At 33.3% G+C, this 12,606-nt stretch overlaps 1 protein-coding gene across 1 annotated transcript; it reads left to right on the top strand.

Moving 5' to 3' along the window:
* The first annotated feature begins 246 nt into the window (after nt 1-246).
* On the top strand, nt 247-1,377 carry LOC120122045 (transcription factor MYB16-like). Its single transcript, XM_039141297.1, has 2 exons — nt 247-406; nt 484-1,377. The coding sequence occupies exons 1-2, from the start codon at nt 274-276 to the stop codon at nt 1,353-1,355; spliced, it is 1,005 nt and encodes a 334-aa protein (XP_038997228.1). The 5' UTR covers nt 247-273; the 3' UTR covers nt 1,356-1,377.
* Nucleotides 1,378-12,606: the final 11,229 nt, after the last annotated feature.

Here is a 12,606-nt window from a genome sequence, read left to right as displayed (position 1 = left end):
TCAAATTATCTTCAAATATAAATTCAATCATACACTTAATTTATATAGTTAGATATAAATTACTTCCATAATGTACGTAATTAGGGGTGTAGTGGTATTATACAGCCATAACAAATAATATTTACTACAGTAAAAGCCTCCAGTCATATCTCTACTTAAATTAACAATCTCTACTATCTTGCTTGTCTCTCTATCGTCTTTTAATCAGTCTTTTTTGAAGGAATAAAAAGAAAAATTCATTTTTCGAATCCGTTCGGCTTAAATCCAAAGAACATGCGGCAGCCTCTGTGTTCCCAGAAGGCAGGGTTGAAGAAAGGGCCATGGACTCCGGAAGAAGACGAAAAGCTCTCGTCTTATATCCGACAACACGGCGACGGAAGCTGGAGTGCCACGCCGGAAAAAGCCGGTCATTATTCCCCCACTTCTCTTTACCTCATCTTCTTTTCTTTGTTTTTCACATTGATTTGTATTGTATATGTATAGGGCTTCAAAGGTGTGGAAAAAGTTGCAGACTGAGGTGGATTAACTACTTAAGACCGGACATCAAAAGAGGGAAGTTCAGTTTGCAGGAAGAACAAACCATCATTCAACTCCATGCCTTCCTTGGAAACAAGTGGTCGGCCATTGCGGCTCATTTGCCGAAAAGGACCGACAATGAGATCAAGAACTACTGGAACACGAGGTTGAAGAAGAGGTTGGACAAGATGGGGATCGATCCCATGACTCACAAGCCTAAAGCCGATGCACTCGGTTCCAGCGGTGATAACTCCAACCTTAGTCACATGGCTCAATGGGAACGTGCTCGGTTAGAAGCCGAGGCTAGATTGGTCCGACTCCGACAGTCGAGGACGAAGCTCGGTTTCTCCTCGGTTGCTCCACCAGTGAATAACAAAAACTTTGGTTTTGCTCATGTGACTAAGCCGCCGTGCCTCGACGTGCTCAAAGCTTGGCAACGTGTAGTAACCGGATTGTTCACTTCCGACAGCAACCTCCAATCTCCGAACTCGACGTTGAACTTCACGGAGAACACGTTGCCGGTTTCCGACGTCGGATTCAACGACGAATGCTTTGTTGGGAACTCAATTAACGGGAAATGTGTGGATTCAACAATGGGGTCGAATGAGAATGCATGGTGGGCGGGAAATGCTGCCATGGAATTGGAAGGCTATTCGGAGGATACTTTAATGGTCTGTAATGCTGCGGAACATTGTCAGCGGAGTTCGTCGATGCAGGCTACAGAAAACTTCGATGTCGGGACAAGTTATGCTAATGGTTTCGGAGAAGACAAGGATTACTGGGACAACATCCTTGATGATCTGCCAAATGATTCACCATCTCATTTATCTACATTTTGAAATAAATTGTTAAGAATCCAACGCCGAGAACAAATCTAGAATATTATATTTTAGTTGGAGATAAAATGTTTTGTTAGTATTTAAAATTGATAAATTTTCTCAATTAAAATTTTAAATTAATTCTTATCTATATTAGATCCTTTTTACATTTTCAGTCTTTTGAATGATTTTACATTAGAATTAGGAAAAGCATGGATTGGATTTTTGGTCCATCTTGGGGGATTAAAATATATTTTTCATTTGAAATTTGACTCGATTTGTATTTAGGATGATTTTACTCGACCCAAAATTCAACTCATCTTTTGAGATATATTTACACTCAATTTAATCTGACCTATATATAATTCTTAATTTTATTTGATAAAATAGGAGTCTAATTGAAAAAGCAAATACAGAGAATGATATTATTTCAATTATCTCTAACTATATAAAGTATAGTTGTATTTTTTTTATCAAATTAGGTCAGATATATGTCACCTTAAGCCCGAACCTTATCTGACCCAAACTTATATTCTAAAAAGTCGACTTGACCCAAATTCGTTTTCTTTTTTTTTTAAAATGACCCAATAAAATTGGATGGATTCTATATTACAACTGATTGGATCGAAACTCGTTAGGTCAAGTAGAAATTTATCGGGTTTGAGTCCATGAACATCCATAATTAGAATATCTTTCCAAATATCACATCTTTTAAATAATAAAAATTAAATTGAAAAAATAATTATGAAGACAATTTTTTCATTATAAAAATAATTTAGAATTTTTAGAATTCACAAACATTTTTTATTTTCTTGAATATTAAAATCTTGTGAACATATTTTAAATCTACTTCATGATTAATAATTGCAATAGTAATGTGATAAGATGTAGAATACTTTTATTAAAAAGAATAGAATATTTGAAATTTTATCGGAAGCACGGAATTCAGACTATAGCATCATTAAGAAACAATTGAGATAATTAAAAAAAGTAAAATTCTAATAAATTTTTAGGGTCATTTTACTTTAGTCACTAAAATAAGAAAATATTTAAATCACCTTCGTTCAAAAAAATCATTTTAGTTATTAGACATTAAACTATTAATAACATGAAATGTGGTACATCCACATGTCACAGACAAATGATATAATACACCTACATATCTTCACCTAAGTTAGTATACACACACATATCATTTATTAAGAAAAAATAATATGAAGGCATGTTGATTCATTTGATGCTGACTTATGGATACATCATATTAGTCGTCGTTGATATGTGTCCATATCACGTTAATTTTTGTTAATGATTTAACGATATTAACTAAATTCAAACTTTGAGTCCGATCTCCAGCTGGTTTTTGAGACGAGTTTTCAAGAAAATTCCAAAAATAGTTCAAGAGAAGAAAAAAGGGGACAACTGAAAAAGGGGAAAAAATAATTTGAGAGTTTATATACACCTTCAATATTATGTCATTTTGAGGGAAGATCAAAGGAAGAAACTACATTATTTTGGCACATGACTTGGGTTGGGATTTTCGTTGCCGATCAACGAAAATGTGTCAAGAGGGGTAAATTGACCAACTGAAAATTTTGGGTATGGAGAGAGGATAAAAAATTTGTACAAGTATTTAGGGTGGTTCAACTTCCTCAAATGAAGTCTACATCCACTACCTTAGCTCCACACTAATGATTTCTAATAAATTTAATAATTTGTTCTTTTCTTTTTCCGAGCTCAAGAGTAATATTTTTACAAATCTTTAGTTTTCAATGGCTAGATTAGAACCAAACCCCTTTTACAAAATGATAAAAGATTGTAAAAAGAAAACCTCTAAAAGGTAAGTGTTTACAAATTAAGCTCACAAAAATACTCTATGTACAAGAGAGAAAAGGAAAAATAATATTGCAAGAGTTTTTCTCTTGATGTGGATTGCTTGGATAGGTGTTGTAACTTTCTTCAAGTGTCTTCAACTTGTTTTTATGTGTTGGAATATGTTTGTAGCCATTTGTGATTAATTTTCTGCAAAAGCAAATTGTCCAGAACATGGAGTATCGGTACTCAGGTAATGAGTATCGAAAAAACTAGTTTTTTTTACCATTGGGCTGAATGAGTATCAATACTACTATACAGTAGTATCGATAATCATTTGAGTATTTGTACCATTTTTTCTTATTGGAATTTAAACATATTGGAAGACCCAAGGTAGTATCGATATTGTCATGAAAATATCGATACCTCTCTTACATTTGGTATAGATACTACAAGAACAATATCGATATTGTTCATGCGGTATCAATACTATGATGAAACAACATTACAAGTGTTTACAGATAGAAGCAAAATTAATAGCAGTTAAAACAGCATTACAAGTGTTCACGCGGTATCAATATCCATACCTCTCTTACATTTGATCTTGGGCTTGATTTTGCAGAATTACTAGCAGTTAAAACAACATTACAAGTCTTTAGAGAGGCAGATTGGTCAGGTAAAGTATCTCTTTGTATAGAGTATGATTCCCAACTTGTTCTGAATTAGATCACTTCCCAACTATTGATACCGTGGAAATGGTGGAATATCTCTGATGAAATTGATGGAATGGTTTGAGATAGTTCGGGGTTGCAGTTTGTTTACGTGCCAAGAGCTCAGAATAGAACGACAGATCACTTACCTAAGGTAGAGTCGATGAGGAATGTGCTTTTTAAAGCATGGTAGTAGTCTATTTTTTCTTCTTGATGGAGTTTCCTTACGTTTTTCTTCTGTTATTTCGTGAGTAAATCTGGACCGTTTCATAGTTGTTAAGGTATGTAGATAGTCTGTTGCTCCATGTATTGGCTGATTCGGTGTTTTTGAGTTTTAGTTTCGTATTAGACTCCTAATTGGGTGTACTCTTTTCCTCTATTTAGGTTAAGAAAACTTTTAACGAGGCATATAACCGAGTTTTAATTATCATTAATAAAATATTCGTTGCTGAGAAAAAAGAAAAAGGATATAGTATGTTTAACTTTAAAAACTGATAGGGGTCTAAGAAATATTTAAATTGTTAGGACATATGAAGTATTGAAGGATTTAACATTTTTTTCTTCATGTTTTTGGTTTACCCCAACCGTAATCCAGAACTTCATAAAGAGTGATTTATTTCAATGTGCCTGTCTGACATATTCAATCTGTTGGGGCCAATTGCACATATGCATATGTAATTGTTTGATATATATTTTATAAATATTAACGATATATTTTTTACATAAATTATGTAAGAGAAATAGGAAAAGCTACATCATCTATGACTCGGATTGTCTCTACCAAGAAAGCCATAATTTTAGGAAAATTAAGAGTTAAATAAGTAGAATGAATCGTTTAAAATAAGTAGATTTTTTTATTAATCTAAGTTCGCTTATAAAAGAGTGTTTGTTGATAATTTTATATAATTATTAACAACGTACACCCTGCATATACAATTATTTAAATTTAAGAGAACAACGTACCTTTAATTATAATTATATCAATAAACAAGTTCAAAATAAGTAGAAAATTAGAAAGGCTTAATACTAAAATAAGTGTCCAAATTATATCGCTTTTTCTAAATATGTGCCTAAACTATTTTTTGACATATCCAGGTGCCTGACGTTACAAACATTACTATTTTATTGTTTAAGCAAAGGGCAAAGGGCGGCTGTCGGCGTGGGTTCAGGGGTTGAAATGAAGGTTTTCAAAGTTTTAGGTTTATTTAAAAGAATTTATTGTTTTCTTTTCTAAAAAATATATAATTTTATTTTTTTATTTTAAATAAATTTTTTAAAATTACCAAGTTGTGACACATGCCACTTAACGGGAAAATTAACACTGTTGACGGTCCGGGCACCTAAAGAGGTCACGTTTGTAACATTAGGCACTGAGATGAGTCAAAAAAATAGTTTAAGCACATATTCAAGAAAAGAGATATATTTGGACACTTATTTTGGTATTAAGCCAATTAGAAACAATGATTCAACCGGTTATGATTTTTTTCTTCTTCACATTTTAAAATAATTTTTTATATTATTATTGTTAAATAAGAAATTAATAACCTGATCGGTTTGAATTTTTTATAAACATTGCTTTTCGTTTTGAAATGTAAGTATATTAGAAAAAAATGTCCTAAAAAATCTGATACTAATGGAAGTTATATATGCATTTTTCAAGAAAAAGAAAAAGAAAAAAAAGGTAGTTATGCATAATTATTACGAATTTATTTATTATATTAATTAATTTTTATTGTAGTCATAAAAATATTATTTGTAATTATAATTAAAAAATGAACATAGTTCAATCAAATTTATTCTTTTTTATTAAGAATAATTTTATGTATTGTTATTACGAGTAAGTAATCGATCCAGTTAATAAGTAAATAATCTTGAGTTATTCAAGTTTACGAATATCATTTTAAAATTTAAACTTTATTTAAAAAAAATTTTGAGTCAATTTAAATATATTTGTTCAAGTTTTTGTTCAAATTTAAATGTAATTATTTATAATGTTATGATACTGATTGATTTCAATTTAAACGACTTTCTCTAATCATGTACGATATACACACATATTGTTTTATGTTCTATTTCACATGTGTAAGTAATAGTTGTATTATTATCTAATAAATCAAGTATTATCTAAAAATATATAATATATTTATAGTATTATTTTTTTAAAGAAATGATTTTGAGGATAAAATATTTATGAGTTTAGAGGAGTCAAAGAATTGATAGAAAGAAAGAATTTACAAATAGTTACAGTCAAATGATAAAATTAAATAAAATAGAAAGATGAGGGACTAAATTAAAAGAAATATATTTATTTTCAAAATGAAGATTTAAAATTACTAGGTATTCTAACGTGGTAGATGAACATATGGTTCAAATTTAGTCAAAACATATTTAAAACGAAGAGCGAATTGATGAAACAATAAAATTATATAAAGTTTAGAGATTAAATTGAAAAAGAGGAAATTTTTTTGTCAAAAAGATGAATTTAAATTACGTAGATACTTTAAAGTGATTTTGTAACGCCCTGGATCCCGGGTTAGGAGTTCAGGCTAACCCGAGATGGACCTTGAATAAATTCTTTAGCTTATAGAATGCCTTGACCCAAGAATAAGTTAAATTGGGCTTGGATTAAGCTCAATAGAGAGTAAAAAGGATATGTTTAGTTTGCAACCAAAGTCAGGAGGACCAAGGAAGTAATTATACCATTGTCCAAAATAAAGGTTGAAAACCAATTAAGATTGGTAATCTCACATATGGCATTCATATATTTTTCTTCATCCTTCTTTGTCTTTTATTCTCCCTTCGTCATCCTTCATTATTCATTCTCTTGCGATTTTCAAAGGTTAAAACTTGGTGACCTATTAAACCTAGTTCGGTAACTTAAAGGTAAGAACCAAACTCATCACCTCTAGAGCTTCCATTTGAGACCAAAAGAGTAAGTTTTAGCCATGTTTTTTTTTCAAAAAATGGGTTTTATGGGGGTTTAAGAAACCTAGAGGATTTAATTCATTTTCAGGGAATTCTAAGCTTAGGGAGTGTCCTTAAAGCCTCCTAAACTTCTGCACTCAACTAGTAACCTTTGTATTTGATTTTTGTTAGTGAGATAAGTTGAAGAGAGCTCCAAGGCTAGAGGAAGGAGAAACTCACTCTTGATTAAGTTCTTGAGAACCTCCAGCACTTTAAATCATAAGGTAACTCGTTCCTAACTCAACTCTACCACATGTAGTTCATTAGGTGAGTTTTTTCATGGTAGGTTGCATAAGTTTGAAGCATGTTCATGGTAGATTGCATTGTTTGGGTGTTTACAGCACGTTTATGGACTCTTTATGACTCCTACTATCATAAGGTAACTCATTTCTAACTCAACTCAACCAAGTTCACTCTTGGTTGAGATCTTGATAACCTACAACACTTTAAATCATAAGGTAACTCATTTCTAACTCAACTCTACCACATGTAGTGTAACCCCCTCAGACCGATGCAGGTAACCCGATCCTATCTGGAGTGTCACATTAGGGCCACCGGAGCGACCCACTGTAAAAATAGCGGAAAATTTAAAACTTTTATTAAAACATGTAACTTAAAAAAATGATTTAACAGTATGCAGAAATAAAACAGATTTTCAGACTCGTATATAAAAAAAATACAATTACATGCCCCCTAATCACATGTACCATACTCTACAAACAACGCGAAGAACTTCTTTACTGATGTCAATAGATGCGTTCAATTCTTTTAACCTGAAAGGTGAGTAACAGAGTGAGCTTTTGAAAGCTTAGTAATACAAAAACTACCAGATGATGCTGAAGAATGTGCAGATACAAATAAACGTATATTTTCTTATTGATTTAGACATGTACATATTTTTAGGCTGAGCTTAGATCCCATTGATATCTCAGGTAGTAACAGACAGTAATATTTTCGTTCGAAGGGAAATATTTTGGATGACTAGGTTCAGGAGATCATAACAGATTATCTACTGTGTTCCCGCAAAACCAATGAAAATATTCAGATCTTTTCTTTTAAAACAGTGGCAATTTAAAACATATTTTTATTTAAAAACCATATTAATCCCTCCAACCGAACACTCCATAATGTGTAGGTTCCCCAGAACCATACACCCACCAACACTCCATGTAAGTCCCTGAGCACAAAGCAGAGGAGCCTGCAGTAACGGTAACGGTAACTTCCTCCAACAACACCCTCCCATAAAACATTTATCAAAACCATAGTAATCAGTCCAACCAAACACTCCATAAAGTGTAGGTTTCCCAGAACCATACCAAAAACTATAGTAAAACCCTCCAACCAAACACTCCAAATAAAACATGTTCCGTCCGTAAATGGATATATCAAAAATCAAAACATAATTCAGGTTAAGTATCATATCAAAATCCATGTCAAGTATCATATCAGAATCCATGTCAAGTATCATAACAGAATTCAAATCGGAAATCAGATAAATATTCATGTGGTTAGGGAACACACTAGAGTTTACATATATTATTCAGAGGTACTGGATAATCTTAGCATGCAGAGAAACACGGATCTTCAGTATACCGATAGAATATCAGAATTCAAAATCACTATTGGAAGAGTTCAATAATTGACGGAATCATCAATTATTCAGAATGTGGTTTGAGCTGATAAGGAAGAAATAAAGGTTCGAAACATTTACGATTTGTGTCGATCTATTGGAATATCGAGGAACTCGAGCTGAACAACTCCCAGAACTAATACTTATCGACTGGTCAATTCATTACTCTTCCAGGATATTTACTCTTTAATACCAAAATTTCTTGTCCAGAGATCATCTTTGGAATCATCACTGAATAAATCTTTCAATGTCTTTATTTCATTTTCACGCTTCCACAATATCATGAAATGATGACGTACTTGATTTGTAGTTCATAACCTAGAAGAACAGTACATCGTGTATGTTCATTAATAGTTCCAGACTCATCCAAATCACTTATTAAATTCTTAGTCATTGAGGTTACTTATTTCACTTAGTAGTCAAATCCATTCCAATTACTTCAGAGTTTTACAGATTAATTTGGAAGTCTGTGAATTTCGGATACATATTGTACTTCCGTTCAATTCAATTTGTTAGTCGTAGTTGATTTGTCTAATGAATATCCACTTCTTAATATCGAATGTGAACTAGAGTTTAGCTGAGCTAAAAACTTCCAAAATTATCATCAAGCCACACTTGAGAAGACGAACACGCATTCGAGCAATATCTATGCCATCCAGGTACTGACCTATCATTAAGATTGATCAATTCACTTAAGTTATGTTCCATAACTTTTAAAGGTAGTCCAACACCTATGCTTATTTGGATTCCTTAATTAATCCAAGACATTTACTTAGTATAGGCCATAAGAGTATTTTGGTCATTTTGGTGTTCAGTTTTATTCTATTTATTTTAGAGCTCGAGGATATCCAATCATTCATGAGCTTGGTGATGTTCTTGGGTCATTTCCATTCCAGGGTATTCTGGTCATTTTATAGATCCAGTGTATTACAATCATTTCCTTCCGTCCGATCTTATTATTGATTTTAAACTTATCATTTATTTCAGTCATTTCGTACAATTATGTCAAAAGAGCACTATCGATAAGTTATTCTTAACTTGAAGATTTTCAGGTTCATTTCCTTCTCAGAAGTTACAATCAGGTTATCAGGAATTTTCTGTACAAAGACATAATCTTAACAATCAAATTCGTACTTAATCGAGTTAAGTACGAATCCTTAAAGTACTTTTTCATTCAGGGTTAACTCGGACTATTTTACCTCTCAAGGGCATTTTTTGTAATTTCTTAACCAGATAATTTCGGTATTAACTCTTAACAAAAATAATATAAATTAGAGATCCTATGATTAATTGCTTTCTTGAACATTCTTTGATCTTGAAATAATTCCCTTAACAGACTTCTAGTATCTTGCACAAACCCTCTTGGGGTTAAAAACTGGGTATCCAAATTTTCTAAGCAAACTAGCATTTCTTATACACATCTGTAGTTTTATCAGATCAATAAGTCTTTTTAGAGGTATTAATCAACTTCCAGGGATAATTCTTGTCATTTTACAACATAAGGGTATTTTTGTAATTTTACATAATCGAAATATTCTCATTTTTTATCATCCAAGTACCTTTAATGAGATAAATTATAATCTACATATCCATGGTTGATTCATTTATCACTTAATTCCAAAACTTGTAATTTAATTCCAACTGTCCTCAAATTCTTATAATAGTCATCTGAGCCATATTCAGTTACCTACTTTCTACCGCATTCGTATCGAGTGTAGAACTTCATTAATTACACATATGAGACCAAACATTTTCATTCATGCATTTACCAATACCAACATGTTCTATAAAGCATAAAGATGTAGTAATGTATTACCTCGATTTCTGTGTCATACTGATCAATCATTAAATTCCATTTGAACGCCCTCGATCTTGAAATCAACTTTCAATAATTCCTCAGATGTATATCAACAGAAATTACATAAAAAAACGGAGCTTAATTCCGAAAAACGGATCGAATCGGGTGATAAATCAGTCAAAAACAACTTACCGGGTTTGAGTTTGGCGAAACAGACCCCAAAAATAGATTTGGGACATCAAAATCATAAAATATGACTTTTCGGTCAAAGTCAAAGTCAACGGGTTTGACTGGCAATTTCAAGGCTTTCAGTTCTGAATTTCGAAAACAGACTGCGGAATCGAACTCAGGACGTCGAAAAACATCAGGATAGGTGTACCTGGTCAAAGTCAAAGGTCGTTCAATGCCGGTCAAAGTTCTGGTCAACAGTGGTCAACGCCGGTCAACAGTCAGGTCAACAGTCGACCGTTTTACACAAATATCACCCTATCAGAAATTAATTACATATTTAGCCACCTTCGAAAATTATTTACAAAACTAACACCTGAATTTTACACAAATATCACCATAACAGAAATTAATTACAAAATTAGCACCCCCTACGTGCAGTGGCGGCGCGTGAACAGTGATACGGTGTCGGAAAATTCCCGAAAAAATTCCTAAAAATTATTTTAAGGCATTTTGAGACACTTACCAAGCTCGATTCACAATTTTGAATGGTGGAGAGCTCGATTCCGAAACATCGAAAACTTTGACTTTCTCACCCCTCTACTCACCGGCGACGACAAAGAAATGGAGGACACCGGTGGACTCAGAACGATGCAAGGAACAAGATGATGCGTAACTGATGGTCGGATCGTCGTGAATCGATGAAAAACCAACTGAAATTGAGTTAAACCGACGATACTTCAAACTGAAATTAATGACGAACGATGACGATTCACGACAAAAGGTTTGAGGGGTTTGTTCATCGGTCGACAACGAACACGATGGTGGTTTCGGTTCATCAATCGAAGGTCAGACGACGAGTAGATCGGAGTTCAAAGGAGGGTTGATGGAGGAGGAAAACTGGGAAAATGCCATCTACAACACGGGGAGAGAGTTTATAATTCTCTTATAAAGAAAAATGGTTAAACTATGAGTTTAGCCACTGAACTTCCTGCACTTCTTAAAATGGTCTGCCAACTATACGATTTTTTAATTTAATCCTTAATTTTCATCCAATATACCAATTAAATTCAATACTTTATAATTTCTTAATTTTAGCCCCTAAATTGGGGTGTTACATGTAGTTCATTAGGTGAGTGTTTTCATGGTAGGTTGCATAAGCTTGAAGCATGTTCTTGGTAGATTTATCGTTTTGGTGTTTTCAGCATGTTTATGGACTCTTTATGACTCCTACTATCAGATAAAACACTTAAACATCAATTGGGGACCTCAATAGGGCTTTTGGGGGTAGAAAGATAGGATTTTTTGTGCCAAAACAAGGCACCTCGTAGCAGGAATATCGATACTGTTGGAATAGTATCGATACTGTTCATCAATCCAACAAATATTTAGGGAATTTCTAAGGGGTAGTATCGATACTCATTCAAGAAGTATCGATACTGAGGCCTCGATTTTGATACTGATTCGGGTTGGTATTGAGACCATTATTCCATAATACAATTTTGGGATTGGTACTCACATAGAGTATCGATACCAAGGTAGAGGTATCGATACTCCAAGTAGGAGTATAGATACTAGGGTAATTTTCAAAACATAGAACCTAAATTTGGTATCAATACTCAGGCCAGTGTCGATACCCTAGCACTAGAGTATCAATACTCAACATAGAGTGTCGATACTACATTATCCAATTAGCCTATATTAGTCAGGGGGTATTGATACCAACTGGTGGGTATTGATACCCAAGGTTTAGTATCGATACTAAAGGATCAATATCAGTACCCACAAATAGTTTTGGATAAATAATCCAAGGAGTAAGGGATCAGACTCAAGGTACCCCAAATACACAAGAATACAACAAATAAGACTTCAAGCGAGAACAATAATTAATATCATAATAGTAGAAATCGTAACAATTAGGATTACATAAAACTAGCCATGTTTGACACTAAGGAAACAGTCAGGACACCCAAGTCCCCTTTTTAGCATAATACGACAGTCAGTGGATATCCAAGTTAGTGCCAAGGCACTTCAGTATCCGACTGGGCGTAGAAGCCCCAAGCCTCGATGGAGTAAGTTGGCCAGGTGTACGTTTCTAATGCAGTTCCAGATCTCACTCCAGAATACCCGAGGGTATTCCGGTAGGCTAGAGGGGTGCATGAGCTATGAGATGAAGAACCCTCAGTCATACCA

This window comes from Hibiscus syriacus, unplaced genomic scaffold (assembly GCF_006381635.1).
Source record: "Hibiscus syriacus cultivar Baekdansim isolate YM2019G1 unplaced genomic scaffold, ASM638163v2 tig00110384_pilon, whole genome shotgun sequence".
NCBI lineage: Eukaryota > Viridiplantae > Streptophyta > Magnoliopsida > Malvales > Malvaceae > Hibiscus > Hibiscus syriacus.
Note: the sequence above shows the minus strand (reverse complement) of the source record. Positions and strands in the feature narration are given on the sequence as shown.